The following is a 15398-nucleotide window of genomic DNA, read 5'->3' as shown; positions in this document are numbered from 1 at the left end:
AGAGGATCCATTTTATGTTCCTCTGGTAGCTTTTGGTCATTCCCTGCAGTCCTTGGCACTCATTGACTATGGTCGCATCACCCCAATCTCTGTGTCTATCATCACCTGGCCTTTCTCCCCTATGTCTCAGGGTTCTTGTATGACCCTTTATCTTTTATAAAGACATCAGTCATATTGGATTTAGAACCCAATCTAATCCAATGTGATCTCATCTTAACTCATTATAGCTGCAAAGACCCTATTTCTATATAGGTTCTCTTTCTGAGGTTCTTGCTCAACATGAATTTTGAGAGGCCACCATTCAACTCAGTATACAAACTTACTTGAAAAAGTAATCTCCCCATTTTACCCTATATAACTTCATTCATAAATGGCATGAAGTAATGGACTAATTCCTGAAGGTCATTTCAGTCTGATTGTAGTATAATTTAATATATGTTACATGCATTTATCAAGATATTGTCGTGTACCACTACTCAATGATTTTACATAGTACATCCCTTTAAGAACCCTTAAAATAATCCCAATATTACCATTTTACAGATTTGGAAATTGAGGAACAAAGAGGTCCATAGTCATGAAATTCATGAATGATGAACATAGAAGATTTACTAAATTCCAAAATGCATCCTCATAATTGCTATGCTCTGTCATCTTTCCATTAAGTTGCATGGGTTAGAAAAATGGGAAATGGGGCTGGGGATGTGGCTCAAGCGGTAGCGCGCTCGCCTGGCATGCGTGCGGCCCGGGTTCGATCCTCAGCACCACATACCAACAAAGATATTGTGTCCGCCAAAAAACAAAACAAAACAAAAAAATATTTAAAAATTCTCTCTCTCTCTCTCTCTCTCTCTCTCTCTCTCTCTCACTCTCTTTAAAAAAAAAAAGAAAAAAAAGAAAAATGGGAAATGCAGCAAATATTATAAAATTTGATTTATGGAATACTTGGAGCCGAGTAGCAATTTTCCTGGAGTTATGTGCTTAGTTGGAGCTGATTTTAAAACCAGGGAGGGCTGGAAGTGTAGCACAGTGGTAGAGTGCTTGTTTTCCACATGCAAGGACCTGGGTTTGATCTCCAGTACTGCATTAAACAAAACAAAAACAAACAAGGGAAAACAAGAGAAGAGGAAGTGAAAGCTTAATAGAGAAGGGGACTGCAATGGGCATTTACCTAAATCTCGGTTTCCTCCTTTGTAAAATGGGATAATAGTTTGCTTAGGATCACCAGATGCTTGTGAATATCCAAGCAAGATGATGTATTTCAAAGTATCTGGCCACCCTTTTAAGAGATTATTATAAATCACCTGGGAGATCTTGCTCAAGCTCTTTCTCCTTGTGAATTCTTGCCTTCCAATTAAACATCTGGGCCTCTGTAGGAAATCCTCTAGCCATAACCCACAGCATTTACTAAGATACTGGGTGAGCTAGATGAAGAAACTGGAATGAGTGGGAAAAGTGATATGGCCTGTCTGCCACATCCGAGGGTTACAGTCCAGACGCCAGAAAATGCGCTCCAGCCTGGGCCAGGCTGAAGCCGAAGGAAAAGTGTGCTTCCCCAGTCCCCGGCGTTTCTCCCCATCAATTGTTCTCAGGAAGACCCTCCTGGGTAGTCCTCAAACGCTCTCTGCCTGCTTAGATCTGGGCGGCTGGGGCACCGCGGGAGTTCAGAGATTTATGGGTGTGGCTCTAACTGCGTTCCCGAGCTTATTGCTCCTCCTAGCGTTGAGTGGTGAATCCTGCAACTGTCAACTTTCCTTTTGGCCAACTTCTGGTCCACCTCCTCATAGTTTCTCCTTTTATGGGTGTGGGCTGAAAGCCCAGCAGGTAGAGGATTCCAGGGGCAGGCAGTCCAAAATTCACCTTCACAAATCAATTCTTTTGGCTCTTAATTAAATGTCGGGACCCGCTTGGTTATGATGGAGCTACGAAACCCTTATCTTTGCAATGGGGAAAGGTCCCAGAGGGACAGGGAAAGAAATCTAACATTAAGTGCCTACTGCATTAGGTATTGTGCCAGGTTCTTTAAATATATGAATCAATAATCCTTATAATCTTTACATGTTTAATTCTCACAACCATCCTGAGAAATAATTATTATTGTAGTTTTTCAGGAGGGAAAGCAAGTTCAGAGAGGCAAGTATCTTGCTCAAGGTCATAAACAGTAACAATGATAATAATATCAACCAATTATTTAGTACCTACTTTGCATATCATTTCTTTTAATCCTACATTAACACTTTAAAGTCCATTGTGCTTATGAGGTTACTGAGATTTAGACAGCTTAAGAAAGGAATAACTAGTTAGGCGTGGTGGTGATCACCTGTACTTCCAGCTACTCCGTAGGCTGAGGCAGAAGAATAGTGAGTTTGAGGCCAGCACAGCAAATTAGCTAGACTCTGTCTCAAAATGAAAAATAAAAAGGACTGGGAGGAAATGTAGTTCAGTGGTAGAGTACATGTGGATTCAATCCCCAGTACAAAAAAAAAAAAAGAAAAAGAAAAAAAAATGTGGTGGTGGGATATCTAAGAATGGTTCCTGTAGTAACAGAGCTAGGTCTTCCTGGCTCACTGTTCTCATTCCACTGTGGAGCTGATGGGTGATAGAGGTGGGACTCCAGCTCAGGCCAGTGTGACTCAGGGTTATTTCCATTGTTTGGGCTGCCTGACGGTCCTTCTCTGAGGACCAGGAAACTAGGGTCATGTGTTGCTTTGGATCTTCTGAGAAAGCCAAGGCAGAAGTCTATGTGATCCTGGGAACAGTTTACTCAAGGAAACATGCAACCAGAGCAGCACTCTAGGAACTGGTACGTTACTGCTATCAGTGGCCAGAACCTGCAGTCCCGTCTCTCTTGAATCATTCTGTGTGAGACTCACATGCTGCCCTGAGCTGGTGGGCCAGGAAGGGGAATGCAAAGCTTATAGGGACCTAAAAGGAATGGTAGATGGAAAATTCCTGGAAGTAAATGAGATAAACCATGGTGTTTCCAAGTAGCCCAGCAAAGTTCCCAAGGATTTGAATTTATTTTTAACTTCTCCTTTCATCTCCTCCAAATACAGATTAGTTGTAAGTTCCTGAAATAATGCTTTATGTCTCTTTTGGTGAGTCATCAATTTTCCTTTTCATGCTCCTCTTTGAAATTGTTAAAAAATTATTAAATTGTTATCATCACATATGCCATGTAATGAACTGATGAACAGTTTGATATTTTGTTATTTCTAAACATGAATTTGGTACAGGCAGAGATATGGGAAAAGATTACTTGGCTGTAATTTTTTAAAACTTCATTCCATTAAAGATGAACTCTTCTGCGTCTTCTGACTCCTTTCCTTCCCGTCTCTCTTCCTCTTCTTTCTCCTATTCCCCAGGTGCCTTCTTTCCATATATGGCTTGATGCCTTTCTGTCTCTGTTGGCTGTTCAGAAAGTCTTAGTGGCCTAGCCAGAGGTTTGCAGCTGCCTCAAAGTCTGGTCTTCTTTCTGTTTCCTGCCCCCACCCCCTTTTCTTCCCGACACATGACCTGACATTAAGCAGAAAACAATTTCTGTGCTAGGGCCAGAGATAGAGCTTTGGCTGGGCCAGCCTGCCCTACAGTTTCAATTTGATGAAAGCCAATTACACATTTCCTCTGGTCTGTTATTTCAGCTGAAGTACCTCACTTGGCTGAATGGGTCCTTGTTGCTCACAAAAGGGAGACATATTTGTAGGGAAAGTAATGACCCGGTTATGGCTGCACCATCATTTCTAAGCAATTTCCAGGTAAGTGGTCCTTTGGAGTAGGCTTGTGCTGGAAGCTTCTATGCCCTCATTTCCTGCTTCAAGGATCCTGCTGGGCCTCTATGGGGCCTAGTCTGCCCTGAACAAAGTGATCAGGTGACCCAGGACTTCTGCTTCTTTGGAAGAAGTTTGTACATTTTCCATCCCCTTTTCTTTCTGCTATTTGCCTCCCTCTTGTCCTCTTTTATTCTTAAAATAATCATTGAAAGCCTATTACCATTACACTGATAACTAACACACAATTCTGGACCCCGGGGCACTCACAGCTTTGAGGGGAGGTGAACTTGTGTAACTGGCTGACTCAAGTACTGCTTTCTTGCAGCCACGTGTTCCAAATAAAATAACTCAAATCACTATCTTACATCATGATCAGGACTCACACTTTCCAAATAAAATAACTCACATCACTATCTTACATCACAATCAGGACTCCTCCAGATGTAAGGGAGCGAAAACTCTATCCAAATTGGCCAAAAGCAAAAAGATTTTTTTCAAAATTTTTTTTAAAAAGGATTTTTATTGGCTCATGCAATGGAAAAATACAGGAGTAGCTGACTTCAGATGAGGCTTGATCTGGTTTCTCAAAAATGTTACCAGTATCAGGTTTCTCTCATATCTTTCAATACTATTTTACATGTGTTGGTTCTGTTTTTAGACATGTTTTCTTCCTTAACTAGCAATAAGCACAGTTTTGTAACCTGCCACATTCAATAAGAAAACTCACTTGTCTCTTTCCCAGGAGTTTGAGAAAAATCCTACCGTTTCTCTTTAGCTCTGCTTGGTCTAGTGTGCGTGTGTGTGTGTGTGTGTGTGTGTGTGTGTGTGTGTGTGTGTGTGTGTGTTTTGCTGGAGATTAAACCCAGGGCTTCATGCTAGGCAAGTGCTCTACCATTGAGCTATATCCCCAGCCCTTTTTATCTTATTTGAGATAGTAGTTGGGATTATAGCTGTGGATTCCCCTGCCAGGCCATGTGGTATTCTTGAACTGGTTATTGTGGCCAGGAGATGTATTGCTTTGATTGGCTAGATTTAGGTCATGTGTGCTACCTGGTGACATGAATGGAGACAGTTGAAAAGCTCTGTTTGTCTATCTGTCATCTATCCATCTGTCCATCCAATCATGTATCATCTGTATATCAATTAAACATCTATCATTTAATAATCAATCAATCAGTCATCTATTTATTTGTTATCAGAATAAGTGGTGATGAATGCTTAGGCATACTGTAAGTGTCTGCTACTCATTTGAGGGTTTATTTCTTGTTTGCTTTCAGGTTAGCTCAAAGCACAGTCTGCTTCACAATTGTCACTTGGCCCCTAACTTTTCCTCAATCTGCCTTGGCCATGATTTTGCTGCCGATCACTGCCAGCAATTTTAAGTTGCTGACTGTGATCCTTATCTCTTGTTGTCCAGAGCACTGCTATTGAAAGACTGCTGTGGCCAGGTATGGTGGTGCACACCTGAAACCCTAGTGACCCCAGAGCCTGAGGCAGAATTCTAAATTCAAGGCCAGCTTGGGCAACATTGTTGAGAGCCTCAGCCGAGTCAGAATGGCCCCTGGCATTTTGCCAGAAGTAATGGTTGAGAGGTGAGCCATTAAGATGATGATAATTAAGTTAAGCTGTGTATAATTGCTGTGACTGGATGATGCTGGATTGAAACAGGCTGTGTATTCAATTGTATATAGACCCCTGCTGTCCCGCAATAGGGCCAATAGGGCCGGAGTTCCTGCTGCCTCAGGGAGCCAGGTGGAGGGTGAGAGTTCCAGTTGGTGTGTGGTGTCCCTGGAAGGGCCGCGTGGGTGGCGTTCGGGGGAGTTCAGAAATAAAGTCTATTCCTGCTTGATTGGCTCGTGATTTGTGCCCAGCCAGACTGTGGCACAACGTAATGAGACCCTGTCTCAAAATAAAAAACAAAAAGGGCTGGCTGGGGATGTAACTCAGTAACAGAATTCAATCTATAGTAGCGTTAAAATAACAATAAAAAGTGTTGTGTGTGGTAGAATTAACAGAATTTTGGGGCCTAAATATGGTATGGGAAACATTAAAAAGGTTTTGAAAGACTAGCAGTTCTCAGAGTTGAGGGTGTATTAGAATCACCTGCAGGTCTTGTTAAATCATAAGCTGCTGAGCCTGATTCAGTAGGTTTGGGTGGGCCCAAGAATATTCATTTCAACTGAATTCCCATGCTTTAGGAATCACTGTTTTAGGGCTGGGGTTGTAGAGTGGTAGAAGCTCAGCGGTAGAGCACTTGCCTAGCACGTGTGAGGCATTAAATGGTTTTGGTTCTCAGTACTGCATATAAAATAAATAAATAAATAAGTCCATTGACAACTAAAAAATATTAAAAGATGAAAACCACATTTTAGACAATTTATTATGCACATAGATCAAGGTTTATCTCAAACTTGCCCAGAAGAACTTGACCTAAATTAGATTTATTTAAAATTGTCTCCTTAGGGATACTTTATAAGAATGAAAATAGTTTTGATTTTCTTTTAAACAACAACAACAACAACAACAAAAATAGTTAAGTTACTGTGTTAATCTGAAAAGAAGTACCAATTTCTACCAAAAAGACTCTAGATGCTTGACTAAGAGCTGACAGCTGGCTGGAAACTAGTTTCCTAAAAGAAGGCTTTGCCTTTAGTGTTTGTCAGATGATTGCTTAAACATTTGATTAGGAATTTATATGATGCATCTTATACAAAGAAGTTCTGTTCCAGCCCAGTTTTGCAACAATGTTTCTTTTCAAAAAGAAAATTTAAAATTGAGTGTCAGTTAATACTAGATCAAGAGGCTCATGGACCATTCCGGTCTCAAAGAATTCAATGTTGACTTCATCAGTCCTCTTTCTTCACCTTATTTCTAGGCTCCTTCTCTCTGCACCCTGCCTCCCATCTTCTCTTTCTTAAAGCACCAATCATTCAACAAAAAATATATTGAGTACCTGAGTGCCAGAGGCACTCAATGGCTGTGGTCCCACCTCTAAAATTTCTGTAACTTTGTCATGTGGAGCAATTTAATCCCTTGTTGCCCAACCTTTTCTCATTTCAGTTCTATCTTTTGAAGTAATTTCTTCAACAAAAGAATCAGTTTGTACTGTCTCTGAAGGTCCGCTAACTCAAGCTGCAGCCAGATTCTGTCACAATATTTTTACTTGCTTCCCTATTGCAGATGTGAATGGGTAATGGAAATACTATGGGTGGAATGCAATGCTAGAGGTATTGACTAGCTGTGACTTTGGTGGCACAAAAGAGGGAAGGGAACCTTCAAGGATGAGCTGCTTCACTTCTGTATTAACATAGTGTAAAGAGTAACTTTATTTTTAGTTATTTTGTGGGGATAAGTGCATGGAGTACTGCATACAGGGCATACGTTAAGGGCATCTGAATGGCAAACCACTCCCCCATTCTAGGCCTGTGAGTGGCAAACCGCTTACCCCTAGGCACAGTCCCTGTGCTTGCTCCATGGCCCACTCCTCGATTGGTCGCTGCAAGGACAGTTAGCAGACATTGCATTGGTGGCTGCCTGTAATCTGCTTAGCTACTGCCTGAGTATATATACATGGTGACTGCATAATAAAATCAGAACTGCTTCCTGCTTGGTCTCCAGAGGTCTTGATTAGCGACTTTGCAGCCATACTCTTCTCTACCCTGTTCCGTGGACCTCCTCGCTGGATGACAGAGAGCCCACGCATTATTTATTTCTTTTTAATTTTGAGATGAGGTTTTGCTAAATTGCTTAGGGCCTTGCTAAATTGCTGAGGCTAGGCTTGAACTTGCAATTCTCCTGCCTCAGCCTCCCAAATTGCTGGGATTATAGGTGTGCTCCACCCTCTTTTCTTTCCTCTCTCCCTTCCTTCTTTCCTTCCTTCCTCTCTTCCTATCTATTCATCCATCCATTCACCCATCCATCCATCCTGGGAATTGAACCCAGGGCCACTTAACCACAGAGCTATATCTGCAGCCTTATTTATTTATTTATTTATTTATTTATTTATTTATTTATTTATTTATTATTAGTTTAGTTGTAGAGGGACATAATATCTTTAATCAGATGTTTCACAATATTGTAATAAAGATTCAATGAGATACCAGGAGATAGATTGATACCTTTCCTTCCCTGTCACCAGTCTGAATCCTGTCAATTTTACCTGTTAGGTATCTCAAACCCTCTGCCTATTTCAACCATCATCATCATCTTGATGTGTTCTTTATCCTGTCTCTCTCCATGATGATAGCATGATAACTAGTCTTTAGCATTCATTCTAACCCCCTCCAATCCATTCTCCACATAGCAGTTTGAGTAGATTTTAAGAAAACACAGTCTGGGGCTGAGATTGTGGCTCAGTGATAGAGCTCTGGCCTTAGCATGTGTGAGGTGCTGGATTTGATCCTCAGCACCACATAAAAATAAAGAAATAAAAATAAAGGTATCGTGTCCAACTATAACTAAAAAAAATTAAAAAAAGAAAACACAGTCTGATCATGTCATACTCCCTCCCAATTAAGACTTTTCAGTCCTCTTAGTATAGACTGATTTACAAAATCTTTGTTATTTGACTTCTGCTCTTCTTTCCAGAATCATCTAGTACCACTCTGCTTCCTGCTCTCTCCACTCTAGCCAACTTGGGACAGAGACTTTTCTTGACCAAACTTTAGTGAGGCTTCTAAGTGAACTAAGCCAGATACAGAAAACAAATACTGCCTGACACCATCCATTGGAGGTTCTTCAGATAACCAAATTCATAGACTCAAAAGTGATTGTCAAGGGCTAGGGGGAGGGGGTGAGAAACGGGAGTTACTAATCAATGAGCATAAAGTTTTAGTCAAGCAAGATGAATAAGCTCTAGAAATCTACTGTAAATATTGTACCTAGTCAATTGTAATGTACTATACTCTGAAAATTTTGTTAGAGATGTTAAGTGTTCTCATCACAATTTTTTTAAAAATAAATAAAAATACCAGGCACAGTGGTGCCTGACTATAATCTCAGCACTATGGGGGGCAGCAATTTGGGATGCTAAAGCAGGAATATCTCAAGTTCGAGGCCAGCCTCAGCTAAATTGCTATCTCAAAATTAAAAATAAAAAGGACTGAGGGTGTTGCTTAGAGGCAGAGCATTTCTGGATTTAATTCCCAGTACAACAAATAGATAAATAAACACACAAAATAAAAAGAAATCAGGGAGCTGGATGTCTGTGTTCCAAGACCCGCCTGATTGCTGATCTCCCAGAGACCACTCCCTGCTCCCTGTCCTTACCTCCCAGCCTCTCCTCATGCCTTTGCCGTCTTCACTCAGGCCTGCACTGGGAAACTGCTATGCTGAGATTGCCAAAGACCATCTTGCTGATGAGCTGCGTGGCTATGTCTAGCTGTTCAGCACTCTGAAAGGTACTTCATGCAGCCTTACACAATAGTTTCCCTTTCCGTCTTCTCTTAGTGGCCATGTCGACCCTCCCTCCCCCCACCCCCACTCTTTTTCTTGGAATTGAACCCAGGGGTGCTTTACCACTGAGTTGCATCCCCAGCCCTTTTTATTTTTTTATTTTGAGTTGGCCTTGCTAGGTTGTTGAGTTTGGCCTTGAGCTTGGGATCCTCTGGCCTTAGCCTCCTGAGCTCTGAGATTGCACACCTGCACCACCTTGCTCGGTTATACCACATTATCTTGTTGGTCTGTTGCCTCTCTGCTCCTTCCCATTCTTTGTGGCCAGTTCTTTCTCTTCTCATGCTATACTTCCCTGAGTGAACCACCTGATCCAATAGCTTAATTTCCATCTCTACCCAGATGACTCCCAGATCCATGTCTCTTGCCTAGACCTCTTTCCTGAGCTTCAGACTCTGCTAGGACGTCTCCATGGTATCTGTGACCCTTCCTCTCACACACCACATCCTGCCAATCTTGATTCTTACCAGTTCTGCCTTCTCCACCCACCGGTCTCTCTACAGTCATTCATCTGGACGTGTGTGTCTGCTCCAGCTCTTTCCTCTTTGATCCATTCCTGTCTGGCAGCTATCATGATTTTTTTCCAAAGTAAGAATTTGCTCAGCTCTCTTTGCTTAGTTCCTAGAATATCATGGCCTTCCTATTAACTTTAGAATAGATGTAGATTGAGCATGCCAAAAGTATCCCTTCTAGGTTTGATCTATCTTTCCTTCCTTCCTTTCTTCCTTCCCTCCTTCCTTCCTTTCTCTGTTTCCATTTTTATTTTTGGAGGTATTGGGAATTGAATGCAGAGCCTCCAACTTTTACTATGTTCCTTGCCACAGGCAGCACTAAGCCTATGAAAACTGCTGGAATGCTCTTAATTTATTATGATCTTTGGCTTTTTTTTTTTAAGAGAGAGGAGAGAGAGAGAGAGAGAGAGAGAGAGAGAGAGAGAGAGAGAATTTTTTTTTTAATATTTATTTTTTAGTTCTCGGCAGACACAACATCTTTGTTGGTATGTGGTGCTGAGGATCGAACCCGGGCCGCACGCATGCCAGGCGAGCGTGCTACTGCTTGAGTCACATCCCCAGCCCGTGATCTTTGGCTTTAAGACCTTTTGATTTGCTATTCTCCCTGAACTGCCTTTTCTTGATTTTTTTTTTTTTTTTTTTTTAGTTCAGTGAACTCCTCTGTCTTTGGGACTCTCCTCAGTTGTTACTTCCTATGATCTCTTAAGACCAGATCAGATGCTACTCTGTCCCATTTGTTCTCCATGCACCTGTACTCCCTGCCCTTTTATTTGTATCTGTGTCTCCCTCAGACTGGAAGCTCTTTGTGGCCTGGTTCATGATTGTATGTCTAGTTTGTCGCATGGTGCCTGGCACAAAGGAGGCATGTGGAATGTTTATTAAATATAAAAATAAGTGATTTCCGAAAGCCTTGTCAAAGTCCGCCGTGATGAAGAACAAGTATATTGAAGCCAGACTACCTCACTTCAAATCCTGGCTCAGATGCTGATCATCTGTGTGAGCTCGAACAAGTTAATTAACCTCTCCGTGCCTTGATTTTTGTTATTTTATTTTTTTTGAAAGGTATATATTTGTTTTATTTTAGTTTAGTTAATTTTAACTAATAAAAGGCATAAAATCATATGTGTTAAAGGGGGATTTTGTTATTTTAAAAATGTTTCTTGCCAGATGTGGAGGTGCATCCTTGTAATTCCAGCAATTCAGGAGGCTGAGGCAGGAGGATCAAAAGTTGGAGGCTAGCCTAAGCAACTCAATGAGACCCTGTCTTAAAATAAAAAACAGAAAGGACTGGTGATGGAGCTCAGTCGTAGAGTGCCCCTGGGTTCAATTTCCAATACCAAAAATAAATAAATAAAAGTTTCTTACCTTGTGGGATTGCTTTGAGGGTTACATAGGCTAAGTTTTATATACCTGGCATAAAGTAAATGACATAAATAGGATCATTCATTCTACCTAAGACAAACCAAGAATACTTTTGAGAGAAAGAGGGATGCTATTAATAATATGCCATGAGAACAGGTGTAAGCCAGGATTGTTGTGGGCAAAGAGGGACATTGGTTCACCAGGCAGATAAGGGCTCATTAGCTAAATAACTGTCTTCATCTTTGTTGGCCTTGTTATTTCCTATAGTGAGTAGCAGTAAACTCTTTCAGCTGTAAAAGCCTATGTGTTTATCTTTAGGGACTACAGAGAAAGGAAGAACTGGGGAGACAGTGTCCCCGAGGATAGATTCAGTGTTAAAGAAAGAGAAATGAAGTTGAATTAGGCTCTGGGTATGGGAAAACAGGGGAGCCGTCCCATATCATACTGAAGCAGAGGACACCACTTGGTGTTCTGCTAGGTGTTGGATTTCTAGGGCTCTGGCCTTCCCTCAGGCCTTGACAGGGGTGGGGGGGGCAGGATTCCTGAGCAGGCAGCCTGTGCTGGTCCTCCTTGACATGCATTTGCAGCCTGCTCATGGAGTTTGCTGCTTGCTCTCAAACTGTTTCAGAAACATGTGGTTCCATTTGCTTCCCCAACAGGGAATTTTTTCATTACCTTAAAATAGTTGTTTTTATGAACTGGGATAAACACCTGGTGGGCAGGAGTTTCATATGCATGGTCATTCCAATTTGAATTCCTTTATTTCTCCTGCTTACCTGGGGAGGGGAAAAATATACCTTCTGAACACAGTTTTCCTTTTTCTGGTTTCCCAGACAGATGCACCATCAGATAACCACCTCTGCAGCTGGCTGTATCTGCCTGGAATACCAATCACAGGCTGTTCTGGTGGTAAGCATGAGGCCGGAGGGGTGGGGGGAGGAGAGTAACTCTTGTTATCTGTACTGAAGCCTGACAGTCTGAGAAGATGCCATTCAGAGGTGTGGGCCAACTCTGTTCTCACCTTCTTTCCTTCTGGGGAGGGAGTAGAGGTGGCAGAGGGGAGGGGAAGGAATAAGAGCAAGCCTAACATTTAGTGATACTTCCTGTGTGTCAGGCAGTGGACTAGCCTTCCATTTCATTTAATATCATAACCACCTTAAATATTATTATTACTCTCCCTGCTTCATAGAGTGAGAAATAAAATAATTAAACTAACATGCTAAGGATGTATCAAAGCAGGAATCTGAATCCACTTCTATTTGTTTCCAAACCCCATGGCTTGCTTTTTTTGGAGGAGGGGGTAGGGTACTGGGGGTTGAACTAAGGGGCACTCGACCAGTGAGCCACATCCCAGCCCTATTTTGTATCTTATTTAGAGACAGGGTCTCACTGAGTTGCTTAGCATCTCGCTTTTGCTGAGGCTGACTTTGAACTTGAGATCCTCCTGTCTCAGCCTCCGGAGCTGCTAGGATTATAGGCATGCGCCATTGTTCCTGGCCCCATGACTTTTATATTATGTGTCTGAGGCCTGAAACAGGTGAGAATTTGCTCAGTGTCTCATAACTAGCCTCCCAAAGGGAGGGACAGGCTGATCTAGATAATTTACATAAAACTTATTGATTATGTGATTAATCATACAGGAGGGATGACACATCGAAAGGAGAATGAAAGTTTCTGGCTGCTAGTGATTTTATATTTCATTCATTCAACAAATAATACATAAAATGCTCCTTGAATATATGGAATATAGGGTTTTTTTTTTGTTTGCTTTTGGTACTGGGGATTGAAACCAGGGTTACTTTATCACTGAGCTACAACCCATAATATATATTTTTAATTCTTTCCATTTTGATACATAGTGTCACTAAATTGCTGAGGTTGGCCTTGAACTTGTGATCCTACTGCCTTAGCCTCCTCAGTTGCTGAGAATCCAGGAGTACACCTCTGTGCCTGGCTTCCAATTTTTTATCAAATTCTATATTTTTAAGCCCAGGGGCACTATGCATCATCATATCTGAAGAATACAGTAGAAAAGGCAAGATTGGTAGTTGAAAGGCAGTTATGTGGTCATCAATCTCAGTTTTGGACATGCTGGGTTTAAGGTAGAGATTTTTCATTAGGCCTTTGGATATACCTGTCTGGAGCTCTTGGGGAAAAGTCTATGTAAGAAATATAGGCTTGAAAATGATCTTCAAATAGGTAGTAGTTATACCATAATCAGTGAGTGAAATAATTAGGGTTGTATAAGGAGAAGAGCATTGAAGACGAACATCAGGAAACTTCTGTTTCAAAAGTAAATAAAGTGAAAAGTCTTAAAGAAGATTAACGAAAACTGTCCAGAGATGTTGGTGGAGAATCAAGAGAGGGGGCTGAATTTAGTTAGGTTTTTTTCCTATTTCATTAAAAAAAAATATAGACCTTATTAGCTAGGTGTGGTGGTGTGTGCCTGGTAGAGGCTGAGTCAGGAGAATTGCTCGAACCCATGAGTTTGAGGCCAGCCTGGGCAGCATAGTGAGACTCCCATCTCAAAACAAACAAACAAACAAACAAACACCCCAAATCAAACCAAATCAAAACTTTCTTGAAGTAATTTGCATACAACTAACATATGCATTTTGAGTGCACAGTTCCCACACAGATGCCATCAGCAGCAGCCTGCAGGCACTTCCTGTGTAGTTTAGATAAATGCATATACCCATGTAATCTCCACTCCAGCGGGGACACAGAGTATTTCCAACATATTTTAAGTTCCCTTGTGTCCTTCTCCAGTCATTCCTAATGCTGCCTCCTCCAGGCAATCACTGGGTCTGCTTTCTATCACCAGAGATGAATTTTGCCTATTCTAGAATTTCTTAGTAATGGAATCACATAATATGTATTCTTTTGTATTTTGCTTCATTCTATTTCAGGGTCAATAACTTGTTCCTTTTTTATTTCTGGGTAAAATTTCATTGAATGAATATAACACAATTTGCTTATCTACTCTATTTGATGGACATTTGGATTATTTATACCGTGGGACTATTATGAATGAAGCTGCTAAGCACTTCATTTCACGTTGCCATAAAATGTTATATAAAATATAGCTTTTTTTTTTTGTACTTGGAAATTGAACCCAGGGGTGCTTTACAACTGAGCTACATCCCCAGTATTTTTTTTTTTTTTTTGAGACAAGGTGTTATTGAGTTGCTTAGGGCCTTGCTAAGTTTCACAGTCTGGCCTTGAATTTGAGATTTTCCTGCCTCAGTCTCCTGAGTCACTGGGATTACAGGCATATACCACTGCACCCAGGTAGAAACTGGTCTTTTTGGACTTGCTTTGCTTAGGCATGACTAGAACTATCATACTCTGGATCTCTGGCTAATATTGCTCCACTTCTAAGGCAATACCTTTCTAAAGAAATCTGATAACACCAAATGACTTAGGAGGCTGAGGCAGGAGATTGCAAATTTGAGGCCAGTCTGGGCAATTTAGTGAGGACCTAAGCAAGTTTGTGAGACTCTGTTTCAAAATAAAAAATGAATAGGGATGGGATGTAGTGCAATGGTTAAGTACTTCTGGGTTTAATGATTTAGTATCATTAAAAAAAATCTGATGATCTGTTAATTATGATGTTTTCCACTCTGCTACAAGGTGAACCCTGAGGGATTTTTACTCTCCTTCTTTCAGGTATAATTTCCATCAGCCTTTAGCAGTTTCCTCACATGAATGTGCAGCTCAGCATTTGGCTGAAGACTTCAGGGGGACCTTCTGAGATTCATGGAACTCCTTCTGGTGCTCTGCCTTCACTCTCTTGCCTTGGCCTCCTGGGATTCCCAGAATGCTCTTCTGAACCAAGGGAGACTTCTGGGTCCTGTCACAGATGGAGGATGTGGCTGTGGTTGCTTTGCCTGTTTCCTCCCTTAGGATTCACTGCCTGGGCTGCCTGATGCTAAGGTCTGTTGTTTGGTATATTTTGTCTGGAATTGAGTTGCTTTAGGTAGGAGAGTAAATTTAGTGCCTGTTATTCCATTTTGATCAGAATGTGAAGTCCTGATGCTGCTTTCAATGGTATTAAATTTTAAAATGATTTTTTTCAATTATTCATTGATAGTCGATGGAAGCACAATTGAGTTTTGACATTTGACCTAGTATCCTGCAACCTTTCTAAATTCTTATTAGTTTTCACATTATTGTGGTAGATTCCTTAGAAATGTCTATAAGCCCAGTCATTTTATCTGTGAATACAGAAAGTTTTATTTCCTTTGCAACTTGTAGTCTCCTTCTCTCGTTGTTGTACTAGGAACTCTGTACAATGTTGTGT

The 15398-nt window shown here is 41.2% G+C and overlaps 1 protein-coding gene across 4 annotated transcripts in view; it reads left to right on the top strand.

Moving 5' to 3' along the window:
* The window catches only part of St7l (suppression of tumorigenicity 7 like), a 224905-nt gene extending 210072 nt beyond the window's left edge, over positions 1–14833 (top strand). For 2 of the 4 annotated variants that reach the window (XM_077791006.1, XM_077791005.1), the window contains 2 exons: positions 11929–12004; positions 14765–14832. In XM_077791006.1, the coding sequence (XP_077647132.1) occupies positions 11929–12004; positions 14765–14770 (82 nt within the window). In that variant the 3' untranslated portion in view covers positions 14771–14832. Of the gene's footprint in view, positions 1–11928; positions 12005–14764 lie in introns of all 4 variants that reach the window. The other 2 variants (XM_077791008.1, XM_026394112.2) reach the window with 2 other exon arrangements.
* Positions 14834–15398: the final 565 nt, after the last annotated feature.

This window comes from Urocitellus parryii, chromosome 11 (assembly GCF_045843805.1).
Source record: "Urocitellus parryii isolate mUroPar1 chromosome 11, mUroPar1.hap1, whole genome shotgun sequence".
NCBI lineage: Eukaryota > Metazoa > Chordata > Mammalia > Rodentia > Sciuridae > Urocitellus > Urocitellus parryii.
Note: the sequence above shows the minus strand (reverse complement) of the source record. Positions and strands in the feature narration are given on the sequence as shown.